Source organism: Cryptomeria japonica, chromosome 4 (assembly GCF_030272615.1).
Source record: "Cryptomeria japonica chromosome 4, Sugi_1.0, whole genome shotgun sequence".
In the NCBI taxonomy this organism is placed as follows: domain Eukaryota; kingdom Viridiplantae; phylum Streptophyta; class Pinopsida; order Cupressales; family Cupressaceae; genus Cryptomeria; species Cryptomeria japonica.
Window position 1 is genome coordinate 315,032,068 of NC_081408.1, and position 23,619 is coordinate 315,055,686.

The window sequence follows — 23,619 nt, forward strand, 5'->3', positions numbered from 1 at the left end:
TTATCGTCCTCATCATGGAACATGCCAAATCCCTTGAAATTGTGCCCCTTCTTATCGAGATTGGTTCACAAACAGAGCTCCAAGATGTCTCTAACTTGGAGATGGACCTAGATGATAGTGGGGTTCCTGTTGATGACCTCGAATATGAACCTGTGGATGAAAAAGATAAGATAATTACTCCTGAGATGCTTGGCAGCAAGAACCCCCCCAGATGGGCAACTAGTAAATACAAAACCAACAATGAGATGATCTCCAAGGCCGAACCCCTCACCAAAAAGAAAAAGTTGCTGGCGAAAGATCACACCCTGAAGATTACGGACCAAGGGGTTAAAATGGACATCCATATCAATGTCTAGAAAGATAATCAGGGAAAAAATGGTAGTCTAATGAATCTTGTCATGGAAGCCACTAGAAGCCAGAACCGCTTCTGGGAATGGGTTGAGCGCGAAATTGACACCATCAAGATAGGGGTTAAGGAAATAATTGGCATTTTCACTACTTCCCCTGAATCGAGCAAGCCGGAAAAACTCATGCTCATGACTCAAAAACTCTCTCAGAATGGTGTGGTCATGAAATATAACTAGGAACAGAGGATTGATAAGGTGGAACAATCCATGGTTGAGATTAAGAAAAATCTCAATAATCTAGTCGACATTAGTAAAGAAGCCATGAACAACAGCATTGAGGGGCTTGAAAAGATTAACGAGATGGTTGATGATTACAGATCCTTCCACAATGACCCAGTGAAAGATCTTGGAGGAGATGATGTGGCTGCTGGAGACAACAAAACCACTAGACCTAGTTCGAGAACCATGAGCAGAAGCAGCAACAAGGGTACCTCCAGATTCATCATGGAGGAACTTGAGGGAATCAACGAGATTTCCATTCAAAAGAACAAGGATCTGGTGCTATCGCTCAACTAAGATCTTTTTTGCTTTCGCTTGTCTATCTACATTTTTTATCTCTGTTTTTGGTCGGGGTTGATCCCCTGTTTTTCTATTGTTTCTTGCCTAATTGGCTATTGGCCGGCTGTTGTAAAACTTTAGGTTTCGGGTCCTTGTAAAACCTATTTACCCTTATCAAAAACAAATACCGATGGATAACTATCAACTTGTACCAGTAATCTTGTTGTATACAAGACCTATTTGTGAAAGGGATGTGAACATATAAATTACATATTCTTTTACTTATGCTCACGAGCTAATACTGATATCATCACCCACTAGAGACTCCAAGCTTAGTAACTAACATAAAGAAGAGTGGGGGGTTTATGAAGAAGGGTTTAAATAGGAAACACTCATAGTATTAATATTTTGTCCCTAATAGATAAATATGAACTTAGGGTTTATAAAGTTAAGTAGTCTGATGATGATCTGTAATTAAGGCTAAATAAAATTGTGCTTAATTTAAATTATAGATTTTTCCCAATCACAAACAGAATTGCGTGGTTATGATTTTTAACCATTGAAATTATAAAAGCTTAGCTCACTTAATCCTTTGCACAATATAATAATGTTAAATAATAACTTAAAGAAGAAATTAAAAATGAAACGAATAAAAGAGAATTAGAAGATAGAAGCGAGATCACAAGCTTGATAACGGAGTTCACTCAATATGAGCTACATCTCTAGGTCCGCTTCTCAATGTAGGACCTCTTTATTAATATCACCAAGCAAAACGCCTTGTTACAATATTCAAGCTTTGGCAAAATTTGCATCAAACGGCTCACAATCTCTCTCACTTTTTTACAATTCTTGGTGCATAGTAGCACCTTGCAATGTCCTCTTATCAATTCTCCACTTTCAAAAGCATGAAAATTCTCCCAAGTTGTCACCACTTCAATGAATTTTCCATCCTACAATACCCCCTTTTATACAAGAAAATTGCTCAAATTGGTATAAAACCAATTGATTTTGCAAAATCACCTTATCTCTCCATGTTTACATATAAAATCTTGAAAAATCTCCTCTTGACAAATACAATAAATCTCGTTTAACATTAACCTCCCAATTTATTTTAAAACAATATGTTATTTAGCTCTTTATGAAGGTTATCCATGCTTTTACATTTGAGAATTTATTTTTGTACTAAATAAGGTTTTTTTTTTATCCTCTTATTAATAGGGGAAGGAGATTTTAAAATCTTTTGAAATCTTTCAAAACCCATTTAAATAGCTTCTAATATTCTCCTAATAAAATGGGCTTATAAACATTATGTTTAGGAGAATTAAATCTTATTTAAAGATTTATCTAAACAAGGGATTTTCCTTTTATCATAAAGAATGGTAAGGCAAGAGGATTTTAAGGCAGGGGTTAAGGTATTAAATCCCACCAAATCTTCAATTTATTTATTTATTTATTTTAAACCATATTTTTTTTCTTTTACTAATTATGGTTTAATCCATATTTGTGCCAACTCACTACTCTTGCCTTGTCATATGCCACGTGTCTTGCCAAGTTTCACATTTTGGTGACACCACGTCATCATTTTGACCAAAACTTTGACTAGTCATAACTTCTACATTCAGACTCCTCTTGAACCCGTTCAAATTATGTTAGAACCGCGTCCGTGAGCCCTACACAATGATGTCATTGGTGAGATTTTGAGACTGATATTTTTAGGTTTTTCTAGACCCACCTGGATCAGACGAGGAGTGGCGAAGAGAGTGAGAGGAACTTTCATTGAGACTTCATATTTCTCACTCATGTCCAAATCTTGGGCTTCTTCACCAGGTGGAAGCGACCAATCAAATGCATGAATAAAGCTTGCAAGCGCAAAATGAATCAGACGGAGGCCCAGATTATAGCCCGGGCATATTCTTCGCCCTGCACCGAACGGTATTATTCGAAAATCTCTTCCATGGAGATTAACGGGATTGCCCACAAAGCGATCCGGGTCAAATTCTAATGGCTTCTCCCACGCATTTGGGTCTCTAGCTACGGCTCACACATTCACCATTACGTGTGCGTTGGGGGGAATGAAATACCCCATTATTTTGCTTGAACATTTTGGAGATGCGTGAGGAAGCATGAGCGGCGTTGGAGGATGCAGTCTAAGAGTTTCCGTCACAACAGCTTCTAAATATTTCAATTCAGGAAGATGAGATTCTCTTACTCTCTCCTCCATTTGCACGCATGCGTCCACTTCATCTCTCACTTTGTTGATGAGATGAGGATGGCGGATCAGCTCGGAGATCGCCCACTCTACCGTTGGGGTAGCCGTGTCCGTTCCCGCCGAAATCATGTTCTGCATTTATCACCATAAGCAATAAAGTTTTTAACATATATTATCTTGGGAATTAGGAATGCTAATAAATTAATAGGTTGGTGTGCGTACTAGTAAAATGCCTTTGATATTAGACTCTGAAAGTTGAGCGCCCTCTTCGGCAGAAGTAGATTTGAGTTCATAAAGTATTTGCAAAAAGTCCTTGGCGTCATTGTCCTCTCTAGACAGAAGCATACGCTTCGGTTCTTCCATCTTCCTTACAAGAAACTCATCAACGCGCTTCTTCAAGGTCTTGGCTTGATCAAGAGAACCACCTGACCCAATCCAATCTAAGAAAATAACGTGATCTCCAATCCTAAAACGGCTACACTCGATTAAGAAATCCTCCATTAACCGTCTGAAATGTTCGGCCTCTACATTATTGTCGTTGAATAATCTCATCCTGAGCGTCATCTGTCCAATAACGTTCGAAGTAAAGACATTAACAAAATCTCCCACATTTAAAGAACTGCCTCGCTGTTTAAAGATGGAGGCGAGCAATATTGTCATCTCTTCTTCTCGGAACTGCTGCCACTTTTGCAGACATTTGGGGGTCAAGAGGTGGAAAATACAGAGTTTTCGCAGCATAGGCCACTGGGAAGACATGGTGATGTCGTTTCTATTGTACAAGAGAATATCTGCAGTCGCTCCCATATTTGCCAGTCTGTTAGAGAAATCAGAATCAAATGTCTTGAGAATGGCAGTTGCGGCCTCCTTAGAGGAAGCTATAAGGGCAGGGGTGGTGCCCAATTTGAGATACATGAGACCGCCATAGGGCTTGGAGAGAGCGTAAAGAGTGTGGTGGAGATAATTCGAACCGAGGCCCAGCAGGCTACCCAAAATAGGCAACCCTCTTGGCCCTGGCGGAAGCTTTCCCTTTTCTCCATTCAGTAAATAAACGCAAGCTACCACGGCTATGACTGCTAGAGTTAGAGAAACTGAGAATAGGGAGGAAATGGAACAAATTTCAAAACATCCATATTCGGATGTGGGTATTCTTGAGGATCTTAGTACTTGTATTGCTAGATTATATAAGGAAATATGGTCAATCGTAGACCTGAACCTCCACTTGAATAAGAACACGCGGCCTGCGACTAACGTTTGTCAACAAATGCTGCTCTTAATTCACACTTTTTAGCACTGCACAAGTATTCATTACGTTATTTCTGTTTCTTTGTTTTCCGCAAACTTCCTATGTTAAAGTGCAGCTACACGGTCCAGATGAAATTTCTGAGATGCTTTCGTCCCTATCAGTTGAACACTTAAATAGTCAACGCTGATCCATTAGCGTATATAATTTTCCTTTCGATTTTTTAATTATTTCATAATTACAAATAGACTAAACTTCATATGTCAACTTTAGTCCCTTTCACTTGTGTTGATATACATAGATATATTTGCAGGTTATTTATTTTCATCCACAAATCTATATGAGAATTTCTTATTAGTTTCTCTCATAGGCAGGAATACTTATGCATTCACCCAAATCTATTAATGTCAAAGCATCAATTAATGGCAATCAAGAATTAAAATAGTTTGACCAATTTTTCTAATGTCTATTTTTTTCAAAAAAATTTCTTCAAATGAAAATATTTATTTAGAAGAACGAAGATTTATTCTCTTTTGTGAAAATAATTTTCAACAAATAAATATATTATTTTTTCAATTAATTATCTATTGTGATATGAGAGATTATTTTCATTGCAACATCATCTTATTAAGATAGGGATTATGGTATTGAATTTTATGTATACATTCTCTATTGTCTAATTTGAATAGAAAGACATTTTCTTGAATTTTGCAAAGATTTTTTTTTAGTTTGAATAAAAAATCTAGAAGTTTGAAGAGATGTCTCAAATTTGAAAAATAGTGCTTAATAGATAAATGTATTTGTCTACAATCAATCATCCATTATCCGACTAAGAGGAAAAATAGTGCTTAATAGACAAATGTATATGTACAATCTATCAACCATATCTCATTAAGAGGACCACTTCCTATTTTGACATAACCTTATCTACATAGGAATCGTGGTATATTTAATTATACATATTATGTAATATTTTCATGTAATTTGATTTTGAATAAAATTGATTTTTAGAAGTTTGTAAAGATTTTTTAAGGACTAGAGAAAATAGTACTCAACAAATGAATATATGCATTGCATAACCAATTAGACATTATGCCATTAGGAGGACCATTTCAAATGTTATGTATTACCCTATTGATATAAGAATAATATCATTTAAGATTATATATATTATCATAGATCAAACCCTCAAACAAATCTAATATAATTTCTTCTATCAAAAGTGTCTTGAATGAGATTTTACGCTCTCTTGATAAATAAAATTCATGATATGTTATCCTTTCCTTGTCCTAGTGATCTCAAAATACATGGTGTCCTTATTATGAGAAAGTACAAAAAATGAGTCCAAGGTTCCAAAAATTACTAAATATTTTTAAATGAACATATACCTTTGAATGAAGGAGCTTTGTTGAAAGGTGATGTCATTATGAACATTGAATAAGTAGATTTCTTTCAATTTTTGAACTTTAATATCAAGAACTTTGAAGAGACCTTAAAAAGAGTGTTACGACCTTAAAATGGTAAACCTTTTGATGACATCACATTAATGTTCACAAAGTTCTATAATTTTTATTTTTATTTTGGAATATAGGTTGGATAGACCATCAAATAAAGACACCACCAAATCAAATTTTGCAGGATAGTATGTCTAAGAGAATGATTTTAAATAGTATAATTTTAAACATAAATTATTTTAGTATAATAGTTTTGTGTATTTTTAGTGAACAAAAGTTCTTACAAACATATTAGTATTATTTGATTCTCATCAAAAAAGAAAAACAAGGAGAAAAAATGCTAAAAAAATATCTACATACACCTCCATATAGATGTCTTTGCTTCTTTGTTTAAAAATTTGATAAATGAGAAAGATTATTTTCATTGTGACATCGTATTATTAAGATAAGGATCATGGCATATTATATTTTATGTGTACAACCCTTTTGTTAATTAATTTGAATAGAAAGACATTTTCTTGAAGTTTGAAAAGATTTTTTTTAGTTTGAATTAAAAATATAGAAGTTTGAAGAGATCTCTCAAAATTGGAAAATAGTGCCTAACAAATAAATGTATTTGTCTACAATCTATCATGATTATCTCACTAAGAGGAAAAATAATACTTAATAGACAAATGTATGACTACAATCTATCAACCATTATCTCATTAAGAGGACCACTTCATATTGTGACATAACCTTATCTACATAGACAACATTATATATTTAATTATACATATTATGTAATATTTTCATGTAATTTGGTTTTGATTAAAATTGATTTTTAGAAGTTTGTAGAGATTTTTTTTAGGATTGGAGAAAATAGTACTCAACGAATGAATACATGCATGTATAATCAATTAGACATTACATCATTAGGAGGACCATTTAAATTGTTATGTCTTACCCTATTGTTAAGAATAATATCATTTTAGATAATATATATATTATCATGGACCAAACCCTTAAACTATTCTAATATCATTTCTTTTATCAAAAGTGTTTTGAAGGAGATTTTATGCTTTGATGATAAATAAAATTCACAATATGTTATCCTTTCCTTGTCCTAGTGATCCCATAATATAGTGTCTCCCTATTATGAGAAAGTGCAAAAGATGAATCCAAGTTGCCAAATTACAAAACACCTTTAAATGAACGTATACATTAGAATGAAGGAGATTCATTGAGAGGTGATGTCATCATGAACTTTGAATAAATATATTTCTTTTAATTTTTGAACTCTAATACTGGGAACTTTGAAGAAACCATAAAAAGAGTATTGCAACCTTCAAATGATAAACCATTTGATGGCATCACTATATTGTTTACAATTTTATATTTTTTGTTGGAATACAAGTTGGACTAGAAAATAAAGACACTAAAAAATCAAATTTTGTAGGATTTTATGTCTTAGACAATGGGTTTTAATAGTATAATTTCCAACATAGATTATTTGAGTGTAATAGTTTTGTGTACTTTTATTCAACGTAAGTTTCTCAAAAACATGTCAGTATTGTTTGATTCTCATCAAAGAATTAAAAAAAGGAGAAAAAATGCTAAAAAAATATCTATATACACCTCCATATAGATATCTTTGCTTATTGTTTAAAACTTTGATATATACAGAAATTTTATGCATTATGGAACAAAATTAATATACATTATAAATAATGTGAATCAAATAATTACTAATTGTAGCACCTAAAAATGACATGCTCATATTTTCATTTAAGCATAATCTCACTTGTATCTATATTAATTAACTAATCCTTAATTATCTAAGGGTGAACCCAGAATAATAGTTTACAAACCTGTCATAAACAAAATATTTTGGGTGGCAAAAAATTGACAAACACGTACAAACAATGGTCTACCTTCAAATGAAGGTACTTTTTTACCCTTCATTTGAGGATAGTACCTTCAATCAAAAGACCCCCTTCATTTGAAGGTACTATCCACATAACCTTCGAGTGAAGGTGACCATGTTGAATTTTTTTTATCATTTGAATGGGGCCTTTAAGAAAACACATTATTTTATTTTATTTTTGAAAAAGTTTAATAAGCTCAAAATTATAGCTATTTTGTTATTTTGAGCTACAACTCAAGAGAAGGAATCAACAATGATAGAAGAAACACCAAGCTTGAGACCCCAACTACAAACCAAATAACCCAACAACTACCTTTGTCACCACATCAGCTCCTATTCCTTCATGCAAAAAATACATTATCACCCAAGTTGGTTAATGTTGTTTTTTGTTTACGATTTTTATTTTTGGTTTTTGTTTATACCCAACAATGTAGCATATGTATTGTAAATCTATGTTTGAACTATGGTATTTCCTTGAATTACTCCTCATTTTGTATGTGTTAGACAAGCATCCAAAACAATGAACAACTTATATCACTATGTAAGTACAAACCCTAATCAACCATGCAATGCATATGCAACAAAGACCTACATATATCCAAAACCTTAAGAAAATTAAAGTGAATCGATAAAATCATATTTGAAAACCCTAAAATTTTCCTATATACCTTAGTCAAATTCATGATCATAATATTCTTTATTCATGCCTTCAAGGAAAAAAACACCAACTTAGATAAACAAGTTATGATAATTAGTGCATAATCATCTATATATTCCTCTACCATCATACATTGTTAAATTAGGAACTATGTATTGAATTGGTGAACATGAGGGAGTCTATCATATTCCAAATGATTGTGTAGTATCTCACTAATGTAATATTTCTTTTGATGTTGCTTAAACTTTGCTTTTATCAAATCTTGCATCAAATAGACAACCTATCAATCAAATAAAAAATCAAATAGATAAAATTGTCATATCAATCAATCTATCAACTAGCCATATTCAAGTATCATCTTTCTTATATTGGGTGTGGTATACTTGAAACCAGATAATATCCATCTTAAATGGGGTACATAATTCCAAAAACCAAACATCATGATCATCCTATCAAACACAAACTATCAAAACTTTGACAACAAGATTAGAATGGTTGTTGGCTTGTTTGGTCTAGTTATTTGAATATCCTTCTTTAATGACGTAGCCATGACCTGGACAATCCTCAAAAAGAACACTCTAGATCATGCAGCAAGAGTAACACAACAAAATAAATAACACATAACATAGAAGATAGAAAATTAGATATCGGCATCATCATATATTCATCATAGAACATTCGGTAATATCCGAGTTACATATAGGCTAACATGTCTTGTTCTAACTACATCCCAGAATACTATTCATTCAGACCTCCAAGAAGTGTCTGAATTATAATTTATGAATCTAGATCATCATGCTACTTTGCTATATCTCAATGTATGACATACAACAATATATATACCATCTAGAACATATACGGGTCAGCCACAAAAGATTACAATTACCAAGGAAGGAAAATGAAATGTGTAAAAAATAGGTTGGCCGCAAAATGTGAAGATCTCTTCTGCCAAGAACAAACATGAAGCACATACCAAAAGGGAGGGTTGGCCAAGGGAATAGGAACATCATGTGTGGTGCCAAATTATTCCAAAATCCAAGGAATCGCTCTACAAAAGAAGAAATCTCCAGCATAGACAATAAGCTCAAAACTACTCCAGAACCAAGAAACAGACACTATGGAAGGAATAAATTGTTTGAAAAGAATCCAAATGAATTGGAAATATGGAATAGAAACAAGAAAAATCCTGGAAGCCAAAAATCTAATCCACAATGAAGAAAAACAACTACCGGGAAAAGCTAAAATTAACACAGAAACTTGTGAAAAGAACAAAACTAAAAACAAATATTTTTGGTTGATTGAAGATTTCTCATAGACTGGGGATGCTCTTGCATTAGATACCCCAAGTAGAAAAAAAATATGTTCCATGAGAGGCAACTCATGAACATCGAAAAGGATGCGGGATATAGATCTCATGCTCATTTCTAATTGAGATATCTTCTTTGTCTGCAAACTTCTTCTTAACCTCTTCTGGAACCTGAGCCAGATTCTCTAGCTTCTATTTCTATTTATCTCCCTTTACTTGCTTCATTCATGCACACTATCTATGACGGTTTCTCTCTTTCTTCTTCAACTTTGATTTATTTCTGCCACAAGATTTCACTCGTTCTGCCACCATCACCTTAACCTTTCTGCCATCTAGTACCACCTTGCTATCAGACCTATCCATTAGATCCTTCTACAAATCCATGCCACCATCTGGTCTACTCTCTACAGCCTACTTCTCAGCACTACAATTTTTCACAAGACTCAAATCTTCATTGCCTTTTACTTCTCCTTCAAAGAAGACAGAGTAAACTTCTTCCCATCCTTCTCAATAATGATCAGGTTTCTTCTACAACCATAAATAACTCCCCTATCAAATTACCAATGTCGACCCAACAAAACATGAGAAGCACTCATAGGGAAAACATCACACAAGATTTCATCCTTGAAAGGTCCAATATTAAAATTCACCGAGTACTACTCTCTCACTTCGACCTTATGCTCATCTTGCAAACAATCACTTGGTAAGGGATTAGATGGTCAAGCCTCTTAAAACCAAGCTTCACTAACATCTCCTCTCATACCAAATTATCAATACTTCCAATTTTAAGACAGTTCATTTAACCGGAAGACAACAAAGAGGGGCAGGTGAATCAGTTGTCACCAGATTACTGGAACCTTAAGAAAATTAAACTTTAATATTGGAACTGAAAAGATCAATACCAGAATGTATAAACCAAATACTAAAATAGCAGATAAATCAATTAAGTATAAACAATAATCAGAGAATAAATACCATCCACATGACACCAAGATTTATATGTGGCAGACTCGATAAAGGGAAAAACCATGATGAGAAGCGCACCCACAGTCAAATAATACTTCTATAGTAAGTATGTGAATTACAATTGAGGGGCCTGCACTTGTAGGAAGGCCAACAACCTAGAGCGCACTGCTCATCACAAAAGGAGTCTCACTGACTACATAGAAATCCAAACATTAATCTGGAAGAATGAATGAACTGCAAAGATAGCCTCTCCGATGCTTGAGTATAGTTCCAGTTAAGCTTAATACCAGAGGACTAAATCCTCTTACATAAATACAACTTGATCACCAATGATCGATAAAATTCTTTTCTTGAATTATTATTACATTATTCACACATATACATCCTCACTTATAATCTACAATGAGATCTTACATAATATATATACAAACCCTCAACCATAAACAATAAGGTCGGCCACCAGAAAATAAAATAATTATATAATTACAAAACATGTTGGCCAAAGACCAAAAATATAATATCCAGCCCATAAGACATCCCAGAAACACATCAAGATGTCCAATCCACACGTTACATTAAGAGGGTCCATAACCTAGATAATACGAGGTCCATACATGCCAAAACAATAATCCCAATCAACTAAGTCTCGAACACAATCACCAACAACATCTTGAATCTCCACTAGAAGCTGCACCAACACCACTTATGCATATCATCAAAGATCTTCATCAAAGCTCTGCCAGTGAAACCCTCATCGAAATAACAAACCAAGCTTTCTAGAAAACAAGATAGCATTCAATCACCAGATCATAACCAATTGACTAAACATGAGCATGAATAAGCCAATTTCATAACCAAAACATGTCAGAGCATACCGGATCATGTCGGATCTAATCCAACTAGAAACCAGACAAATAATCGGGACAAGAAGGGTGCCGGTAAAGCACCCAACATAGCTAGTGTTGACATCAATGACAAAACATCAATGCAACACATAATCAATTCCTCCAAATGGCTAACAATCTCCCCCTTTGGCTTTGATGACAACACTAGATGTGAAAAACATCCAAGTGCCAAGAAATTCCAAACAAGTCTCCCCCAATGGAACACAACCAACAATCTCCAATCAAATATATAGCAAAGAATTTCTGAAACAAAGACCAAATTTCCCCTATGAATAATATCTCCATAAAGCTCTAGTTTTCACATATATCTCTCCCCCTTTGACATCAATGCCAAAAATATGACAAAATTATCAAAGCAAAAACAAAAACCACTGAATCACAAGGCTAACTACTCCCCTTGAGCAATAACATCCCCACATCAATGTCAAAATGAATGATATCTTTGATAAAGCATACCAGACTGATGCCAAATAACATCATTCAGTTCTCTGTCGGAGGGGTAGAAACCCCTAACCTATCTCTCAGGTAGTGCAATGATTCTTTAGGCAAAGGTTTAGTGAAAATATTTGAAATATGCTCTTTCTTGTTCACATAAACTAGTCCAACTTCATTTTTGTCCACCTTCTCCTTCAAAAAGTTATACTTGATAGATATGTTCTTTGGCTTAGAGTGAAATACCAGATTCTTTGATATGTCAATAGTAGCAGAATTATCATAGTGAATAACTATTGGTCCAGTGCAATCTACTTTGATATCCTTCAACATTTGTCTCATCTATAAGACCTATGTACAGTTAGTAGTAGCAACAACATACTCACCTTCAACAATAGATAAAGAAGTACATGATTGTTTCTTGTTGATCCATGAAATCAACTTCTTTCTGAGAAAGAAATCTCCACCAGAAGTACTTTTCCAGTCATCAACATCTCCTACACAATTACCATCTATATATGCACATAAAGTAAAGTCTCCATCCTCAGGGTACCATAAACCATATTCAAATGTACCTTGCAAGTATCTAAAATTTCTTTTCACCACACTCTCATGACTCTCTCTAGGATCACTCTGATATCTAGATGCAATGTAAACAACATTCATTATGTCGGGCCTAGTTTGACTCAAATAAAGAAGACCTCTAATCATAGATTTGTATCTTGTAGGATTTACCAGTGCAGAAACATTTTTCCTTATCAAATTCTCACTTCTAACCATAGGGGTACTTACCAGTTTAGAGTCTATCATACCAAACTTCTTGAACAATTCGCTAGAATACTTAGTTTGACAGATGAAAATACCTTTAGCAGTCTGAGTAATCTGCAAACCTAAGAAAAATTTCATTTCCCCAATCATAGACATTTCAAATTCTTTCTCCATATTGCTATAAAATTCCATGCATAACTAATCGTCACCTCCAAAAATGATGTCATCAACAAAAACTTTAATAATCAGTATATCATCATCAGTGATCTTATAGTATAGATTGATGCCAGCATTACCTTTAGTGAAACCAAGCTTCAAAAGATATTTATTTAACCTTGCATACCAAGCTCTAGGTGCTTGTTTTAATCCATATAAAGCATTCCCTTAACCCATAAACCATGTTTTTATCATCTGAAAGTGAAAAAACATCAAGTTGCTCAATATAAACTTCCTCATCAAGACCCCCATTCAAAAATGCACACTTGACATCCATATGATAAACCTTGTAGTTTTTATGTTCAGTGTAGGCAAAAAATAATCTTACAACTTCAATTCTAGCTAGAGGTGCAGAAATCTCACCATAATCAATTCCTTCCTTCTGAGAATATCCTTTACAAACCAATCTAGCTTTATTCCTTACAACTTATCCATCTTCATTCAACTTATTCCTAAAAACCCATTTCGTTCCAATAACATTCTTATTTTTAGGCTAGAGAACTAAAGTCCTTGTGTTATTCTTTTCAATCTGATCTTATTTGTCTTCCATAGCTTGCAACCAACATTGATCTTTACATGCTTCAATTATTGACATCAGTTCAACTTGAGAAAATAAAACATATCTCATTAGTTGCCAATCTCCTTCTTGTCATCACTTCATTGTTCTTATCCCCAATGGTCTGATGTTCTGAATGATTCAATCTCACATACCTAGGAGTCTTCTGACTCTCTGTTCCTCTTCCCAGTTCTTCAGTTACTGTTGAATTTTTTGATACTGCTAGAGTAACTGGTTCAACATTTTGTTCCAATAAATGTGTTACCAGTTCAATTATGATCATTTTCATTGTCAATTCTTTCTCATAAACTTTGATTTGACTTTGATTAAGCTCATCCACCTTGGCATTAGCACTCTTCACAATTATCTGCAATCTCTTATTATAACATCTATATGTTATTCTTTCATTAGAATAACCAAGAAAAATTGCTTGATCACATCTAAGATCAAATTTGCCAATGATATCATCTCTCCTGATATAACATTTACTACCAAATATTCTGAAATACTTACTGTAGGTGTATTGCCAAACCATAATTCATAAGGTATCTCACCGGTTTCTCCTTTGATATGTACTTTGTTGAAAGTATAAACCATTGTGCTCACTGCTTCTCTCCAGTAGATATGAGGTAGACTAGCTTCCATCATCATTGTTCTAGCAACATCCAATATAGTTATGTTCTTCCTTTCCACAACTCCATTCTTTTGAGGTGTCCAAGGAGCAGAAAATTGTCTCCTTATACCATGCTTCTTGTAAAATTTATTAAACTCACTGGATGTGAATTCTCCACCAAGATTTGACCTCAAACATTTAATCTTCAATCATGTATTTGTCTCGAATTTAGCTTTAAATATTTTAAAATTTTCAAAACCTTCAAATTTCTCCCTTAGAAAAGTAACCCACATCATTCTAGAATAATCATCAATGATTATCATAAAATATCTATCACCTTGAAAATTTTTAACTCTAGCAGGGCCACACATATTAGTATGAATAAGATCAAGAACATCATTAGATTTGTCTTGTATACTCTTAAAAGAGGTTCTGACCTATTTTGCCATTTGACATTCTTTACATACAGGATATAGGGCTTCACAATCTTAGGTATATCTCTAAATGCCTTAGTTGAATTGATCTTTACAATGCAATCAAAATTCACATGACATAGCCTCTTATATCATAGCCAACTCTCATCAATTTGTGCAATTTAATATGTCTTATTGCCAGAATTGAAATGAAATATATTACCTTTTTATCTATGAACTGGTTTTAATCTCCAAACCAGATTTATTAATGATTTTGCATTTTCCATCCTTGAATTGTAATTGAAATCCCTTATCCACAATTTTTCCTACACTCAAAATATTATGCCTTAAACCCTCAACATAATAAACATTATCAATATTGTGTTTACCATCCAATGATATAGTTCTATTTACCTTGATCATACATGCTTTGTCATCTCCAAATCTAACCAAACTGCCATCAAATTATTGCAAAGATAGAAACTTCCTTTTATCTCCAGTCATATGATGTGAATATCCACTGTTAATTATCCATTCATCCTTATCTTCAATTTTAGTAGAAAGTGCCTTCTCTTCAAGTACATTCTCTTCCACTTTTGGAACATCTTCCTTGATAGCCAGGAACACCCATTCCTATCTAGTGCTGGAACCACTAGTGGATTCTTTTGTCGGTTCATCATCGAAATCAGTCACACCTTCCTCATCTTCTATGTAGCATGATTTGTCTCTTTTTTCCTATACTTACACATGTTCTGATATCCAGGGTTAGGTTCAAAATATCTTCTAGCTCTTTCTTCAAATCTTGAATTCCTTTCAGGACATCTAGATGCAAAATGACCAATCTTATTACATGTAGAATATTTAAAAGGTGTTTTTCCTCCATACTTACTTCCTACCGGTCCTTTAGGTACTCTTCTAGAAAATAGGGATTCAAGTTGCTCAAATTCTTCATATTTTCTCTTCATATCATCCAATTCCTTTGCATATAAATCTTTCCAATCTTGCTTTTCGATTGATGATGTAGATGCATGAAAAGAAGGTTCAGACTTCACAACTCTAGAAGGTCCAAATTCTTGAAGCTTAAAAGCAGATAATTTCCCAACCAAGGCATCTCTATTGATAGAAGTATTAGCCATTGTTCTCCATTCATTAATTGTAGTAGCCTTCATCTTGAAAGCCAATGGTAAAGCTCTCAGAACTTTAGAAACTATCTCATCTTCACTCAAAATTCCACCACAACATTCAATTCCCATAATAATCTCGTTCACCCTTTCCATGAATGCAGAAATCCTTTCATCTTCTTCCATCTTTAAGTATTCATATATAACCCGATAACGATCAAGTTTAGCTATCTTCACAGTAGGGTCACCTTCATTAAGAGTCTCCAACTTATCCCATATATCCTTTCCAGATGATTTGTCAGTTAATCCCATTAGTTGTTGATCAGAAAGTGCACACAAGAGGGCTTCTCTTTCTCTACAATCATTCTCAAGCTCCTTATCCAAGTTTTCTAGAGGAGGATTGCCAGATGTTAGATTATGAGGTGTAATACCATTCTCTATGATCTCCCATATCTCCTTACTAAGACATCTCAGATGAGTTTCCATCTGAATCTTCCATAGTCTGTAATTTGTTCCATCAAGCCAAGGAATATCTCTTGGAAAGATAGCTCCAGATGAACTAGATGAACTTGAACTGTTAGTTGCCATAGGATCTTCCTCAAGCAGTTAAGATTCTGCAAAGAGAACCAAATCTCTGATACCAATTGTTAGATAGTTCAAATAACTAGAAGACAACTGAGAGGGGGAGGGGGGTGAATCAGTTGTCACCAGATTACCGAAACCTTAAGCATTTTAAACTTTAATATCCAAACCCAAAATATCAATACCAAAATGCATAAACCAAATACCAAAATACCAGTTAAACCAATTAAGCATAAACAATAATCAGAGAATAAATACCATCCACATGACACCAAGATTTATACATGGAAAACCCATGAAGGGAAAAACCATGGTGAGAAGCCTACCCACAGTTAGATAATACCTGTCTAGTAAGGATGTGAATTACAATTGAGGGGCCTACACTTGCAGGAAGGCCAACAACCTATAGCGCACTACTCATCACAAAAGGAGTCAAACTGACTACATAGAAATTGAGACTACAATCCAAAAATATGAATGACCTACAAAGATAGAATATCCTATGGCTGAGTATAGTTCCGGTTAAGCTCAATATCGGAGGACTAAATCCTTTTACATAAACCCAACTCAGTCACCAATGATCGACCAAATCCTTTTCCTGAATGATTGTTACATTATTCACACATATACATTCTCACTTATAATCTAGAATGAGATCTTACATCATATATATACAAACCCTCAACCATAAACAATAAGGTCAGCCACCAAACAATAAATATATTACATAATTATGAAACATGTTGGATAGACACCAAACAAATAATATCCAACCCATAGGACATCTCAGAAACATATCGAGAGGTCCACTCCACATGTTACATTAAGTCAGTCCATAACCTAGATAATACTGGAACCCAGTATAGGTCCACACATGCCAAAGAAATAGTCCCAATCAACTAATTCTCGAACACGATCATCATCAGCATCTTGAATCTCCACCAGAAGACGCGCTAACACCACTTATGCAAATCATCAAAGATATTTATCAAAGCTCTTCCAGTAAAACCCTCGTCGAAACAACAAACCAAGCTTGTTGGCAAATAGGATAGCATCTGATCATAAGATCAAAACCAACTGACTCAACATGAGTATGAATAAGCCAATTCGATAACCAAAACATACTGGATCATGCTAGATCCAATCCAACCAAAAAACCAAACAACCTAATGGGACCACAAGGGTGTCGGTAAAGCATCCAAAACAACTTGACATCGATAACAAAACATCAATGCAACACATAATCAATTCCTCCAAATGGCCAACACCAATATCCCTAATAACCTTACAACACCTACCACTTGATTTTCAAACAATCCGGAAAATATTCTTCCTTTGATTAGGTTTGGTATCTTTATTGTTCTGCTTCATCATGACTATTCTGAACAAAAGGGACTCTCCCTTCTCTAGTTCTAAAACATTCTCTTTGGTAACTCTAGCTTCTTGATCCTCATTTGCTAGGAAATTCCTTGCCATTCCATGCTTACACTCAAAAGATCTATTTCCAGTTTCTAAACACTTAAAACATATACCTAAAAATTCTCTACTGCCACTGTCACTACCTTTTTTTTATGTCTTATAATCTGGTTCTTTATTCCAGTTAGATTTTGGTTCTTCTCCAACATTCTTCTTCTCTATATTGCCATTCACCTGCCCCTTATATCTCTCCTTTTGTATAGGGTTATTCTGTTGTCTCCTTTTCATTTTATCTTCAGCGTTCAAAGCATATTTATAATTCTCCTCAACTGTAGAAATATTCAGCATACTCATCTCATAGTGGATGTTAAATTGGAGTCCATTTATATATCTAGCCACCTTCTCCCTATTCATCTCTCGATGATCGGATTCGATCATAACCTTGTAGAATTATTCAATGTACTCCTTCACACTCATGTCTTTCTACTTCATGTTCTACAACCTTTTGACCAACTCCAATTCATAGTCTCCCAAAATGAATTTAGCCTTCAATCTCGTGACCATCTACCACCACCGGGTGATTTTCATCTCACCATTCTATCTCTCTGCAACTCTTTCCACCATAAAGAAGCATGCCATTTCAACTTAGTTTCTGCTAACCAAACTATCAATGGGTTCTTAACATCTTCAAGCTCAAAGTAGTCATCCAAGTCTCCGATCTAATTTATCAGGTCTTCTAGATTCACCGAACCCAAAAAGTTAGAAACCTCAACTTTATGAACTTCACTTACTTGCACCACTTCTCTACGAAATCTTTCTTCACCCTCATCTTCAAGTCCTTCTTCTTCAATGTCAATCTCTTCTCTTGCCTCTTCATATTCATCTTCCAAATTTGGATTCCTTCGCAAACCAACCAATGCATTTTGGATCTCATTCCTCATTTCATTCTTGAAATCTTCCATCATCTTCTTTACCCTCCTAGGGTTCATCTTTCTTGGTGGAATCTTCTCCTTTTTCTCTGGTGCAACTGCCTCAACTTGATGATCTGACTAGAAGGTTTCAATTTCCTCTCTTTCAATGATCTATTAAACACACTTGTAGCCTGCCTCAATTCGGTGATCTGATCACCCAAAGGAATGCCTCAAGGATCACAACTAGCTCTGATACCATCTGATGCAGCCATGACTTGGAGGATCCTCAAAGAGAACAGTCCAAATCATCCAGCAAGAGTAACACAAAGGAAGCAACAACAAAAAACATAGAAAATGGAAAATAAGATATCCGCATCTTCATATATTCATCATAGAACTTCCAGTAATATCTTGGTTACATACAGGCTAACATTCTCGATTCTGACTACATCCTAGAATATAATTCATCCAGACCTCCAAGAAGTGTTTGAATTATAATTTATGAATCTATATTATCATTTTACCTCACTATATCTCAAAGGATCACATAAAACAATATATATACCATCTGGAACACATCTGGGTTGGCCACAAAAGATTACATTTACCAAGGAAGGAAAATAAAATGTGTAAAAAATAGGTCAGCCCCAAAACTTGAAGATCTCATCCGCCAGGCACAAACATGAAGTGAGGAACACAAAGGAGATTCAACCACGGGACTAAGAACATCGTGTATGGTGCAAAATTGTTCCACGATCCAAGGCATCACTCTACACGAGAAGAAATCTCCAACATAGATGATAAGCTCAAAACTACTCTAGGACCAAGAAACACACTCCAAAAGGAATAACTTGCCAGAAAAGAATCCAAATGAATTGGAAATCTGAAATAGAAACAAGAACAAGCCTGGAAGCCAAAAATCTGATCCACAGTGAAAAAGAAACAACTAGCAGAAAAAGCCTAAAGTAACACAAAAACTCCAACAAGAACAAAACTAAAAGCAAATATTTTTGGTTGATGGTATATTGCTCATAGTCCAGGGATGCTCCTACATCATTTAATCTATCTTTGATCATGTTCCTATGCTACTTTAGGATATCCATAAGTAATTAGAGTGGCTAGGATGGTGCATGATTATTTTGTTTTGTCTTATGTTTGTTCGATGCTTTCTTGACATTTTTAAATAGGTGTGCCTTGGGTGTTTGTGTGATATGTTCAGTTTGTGACTATCACACATACCTCAACCCTTGACATGCACCACCAACATTTTATAACTAATTGGAACATTCCTTGTCTGCAATATATCTATTTTTCTACAAAGACATCACATTCTCATATAGATATCTCTTGTATCTAGTCTCCTTCCCTAGTTATCCAATCTCCTTCATAGCCTCACACATATTGATGTCTGTGACACTCTAGATGAACTCCTGAACTATCTCATCTTCTCTTTGTGCTATAGCCACTACTATATCTCAAGAGGCTATAAGTATAGCTCTCTATGTTGTGAGTTTGTCCCTATGACTAATTAGTTGTGCTTGCTCTGCCTTCCACGCTGCTCTATCCTTTTTCATATCCCGAGAGGCCATCAATGAATCCCTCTCTACTAATAATATATCTCTCTCTGCACTCAAGCACTCCCTTTTCATTGTCAACCTCTCCTTTCCAACAATCAATGATGCTATCAGCATCCCAAGCTATCTTGTCATCCTGAAGAGATGCTATCTGTCTCTCTAACACTTGAATATGCTCTCTTTGATATCTCTACTCACCTCTAATAGCCCCGTCATCTAGAATTCACTCAACCTCATTGCCTACTACTATGTCTTGCATGGGTTCATCCTATGGATCCTCTATATCATAAATTTGATCCATCGACATGGCATATCGATCCTAAGTTTCATCCTCCTCATTTTACTCAGTCTCCCCATCCTCCTCATCTAACTCTGTGTCATCATCTTCATCTATCTCCTTGTCCTCACTCTCCTCGACCTACTCCATCTCTACCTCACCCTATCCTCCCCACCATCTCTATTGTGGCGACATTCTTGGAACCAAAAGAAATGTATCTATCAAAGGCACTAGTCTGTGCTCTACAAACCACCTATCATATGTTGTTTTCATTCTTGCATTTATAATATCTAGACCCACAACCCATTGTCTCTGTCATAACTACTTAAACTTCCTCTGAACCCTCTCTGATAGTTCAACCTCAATAATCCTCTATCTTATTATGGTCCTATCTATCACTTGTACCTCTCTTGTCTGTAGTATGGAAGATGATCATCATCATCCAGGCAACCCTTACAATCCCTCTATGGTCTCCATATAAAATTCCTCAAGCAATCTAACTGATGTCTCTAGTGCAATGTCTAACCCAATGCCCCTTGTGGCAGTGCTCCATCATAACAATATACATATGGTCATCCAGGTCATACATGTTTTTCTGGGATAAGTCTATACATGGGTATATTCTCAAAATCACGTACATGTAATAGAGTCAACCCATTGCTGATATTTAGAGTCCATTTGTATGCCAACTAATGTAGAGGAAAGTATAACATGCGTAACATGCATGGTCCCCACACAAATAGCATACCCTCCATAACCATGTTCTCTAACACCCATCGCCATCCAATAGGAAATCCATGACTTCTCCTATTTGTTACTACCAATTTAACTATCACTACATTGATGACAGTCTCCAACCACAAGTATTGAGCTGCCATAGTATCCCACCTAATCTCATAGTCAATGATGCATAGCTCATCTTTATCCATCTTGAACATCCAAATGAACTCCTCTCTCCCAGTTGAAGGCTCCTACACAAATTTATCCTTACAATTAGGAATCCTAACTATCCGCCAGATGTCCTCCAATGTGAGGATTGCCTCTCCTGTCGGTAGATGAAATGAAATTGCCTCTGAGTGCCACTGCTTTGTCAACACAATAATTGATGCCCTATTTTCCCTTATCTCACACAATAATTTGATATTCTATAATCCAAAATGTAACAATAAATCTCTCTCATTTCCCCCCAACTGATGATGCAAGGATAGACATGAAGGAAGACTCTCACAAGTCTATAAAGTTAAAGCACAACCTACAATTAAATGGACAAAACAATATGTTAACCTTACCTTTTACATCATGATTCCTTACTCAATTAGTTATGTCTCAAACCTAAATGCATTAAGACTAGTTAAAAATCCTAATTTGATCGCATAGTTGGGTACCTAATTGTTCAAATCCAAATCAATCAGACCTATACCCTAAGTCAAACCCTAAGTCAACTTAGGTCATCTTTAGTCAATATTGAACCCTGAACCTCATTTGATTGTTTGTTAGCCTAACCAACTGCATAATTTCCTTTTCCAATTACTCAGTTATACCTCCCAATTGTGGAAGACTATCAGCCAAGTTCTCAACCCTTAGCCAACTACGTAGGCCTTAAACTAGAACCCCTTGACATGCATCAAAAATGAGGAAATTAAAGGTATGAAAATTGTACTTAAATCTCAAATTAACAATTGGAATTTGGTGAACATACTAGTTGTCCTGCACCCCTAGGTTGCTGATAGGTTCACATGCCCTCACCACAATGATTCTCCCTCAAAATTTGTACTATCCTGATAACTTATCCTTTCTTCTAGAGCTTCAATTCTTCCAAAAAAATGCCTAAAATTGAGTTATTTTCACCCTCTCATCCCGTTTTATAACCCTTTTACCTACCTAGATGGACATGCACACACTTTCTTTTGTACTGGTTGCAGTTGTTTTCACTTTCCGGAGCTTGTATCATTTGCATCATAACTTTGATTTCACTTTCATTCATGTTGTTAGAATCTTGGGATCATTGTTGATAAATTAACCTCCTTTCTAGATTTTTGGGTCAATTTCTTGAGGGGGAACCCTTATACTCTTCCATGCATAGGGCATGTTTAATATGACTTTTCATTCATATCTTATTTAAAAAAACATTTTGAATCACATCATCTCAAGAGCGAAAAATGTAGACACTAAAAACTAGTAATCATCTATGTTCTTCATTTTTAACCTAATCACGCATATAGTCTTCATTATTCACTCAATCTTGTCCCACTTTCCCCTTCCCATTTTCTATCCCAATGATATCATTTCATCCCTATGTCAATTATTTGATATTATTTTATCCTTCTCCTCATCTCATTCTTGTCAATTCATTCCCTTGTCGATTCTGCAATGACAATTTGCCTAATTTTATCTAGATTAGGTCATTTTTCTCTAGTTTTGGTCCTGTCACTTCACCTTTCCCATTTTCTATCTAGATCATATCATTTTATCCCCATTTTGAGTTTTGGATTTCATTTTTTCCTCAACTTCATCCCCTTGGCATCAGCTCATTTCCTTCTCAGTCGGGTGATGTTGAGTTTGTCTCAAACCTTGTCTCGATTAGGTCATTTTGCTTCCTTTTTTGGTCTTGCAGCTTCCTGCTTCGTATTTTTTGTCTCGTTGGTATCACTTTTTCCCAATTCCCATTTTATGGCATCATTTTAATCTTTTCTTCCACCCCATGCTATCACATTTATCCCTTTTCTATCTGTTGACCTACTTTGACCTGAATTGACCTAATTTTCTTATTTTTTCTCAAATCTTCTCATTTTCTATCGAAACCTTCCTAATTATTCCTAATTCCAACCATCTTGACCAAAATTGAATTAATTTGACCTAGTTAAGGTCTTTGGACATTAGTTTCACTAATTTGTCCTTCTAGGTTTGATTAATTATTTAATTAATTAAGCCCCCTTTTGCTAATTATTCCCCCTAATCTTTTAATCTTTCATTATTTAACCATCTCCTTTGAAAATTAATTAATTAATTTTAATCCTACACTTTAAATAAATAATTTTAATTATTTAATTAATATGTTCAATTTCTATCTCCCATAATTGAGTAATTTATTTAAATTACTTAATTACTTAATTTGAATCATAATTGAATAAATATTGTTATTTATTTAATTATTTTCCCTAATTATCCTCCTAATTTTTGAAAATAACAAC

At 34.7% G+C, this 23,619-nt stretch overlaps 1 protein-coding gene across 1 annotated transcript; it reads right to left on the reverse strand.

Moving 5' to 3' along the window:
- Positions 1-495: 495 nt before the first annotated feature.
- On the reverse strand, positions 496-18,607 carry LOC131875109 (flavonoid 3'-monooxygenase CYP75B137-like). Its single transcript, XM_059219131.1, has 5 exons — positions 18,418-18,607; positions 3,337-4,202; positions 2,987-3,246; positions 2,638-2,932; positions 496-504 (listed from the first exon to the last, which is right to left on the reverse strand). The coding sequence occupies exons 1-5, from the start codon at positions 18,605-18,607 to the stop codon at positions 496-498; spliced, it is 1,620 nt and encodes a 539-aa protein (XP_059075114.1).
- Between the last annotated feature and the right edge of the window lie 5,012 nt (positions 18,608-23,619).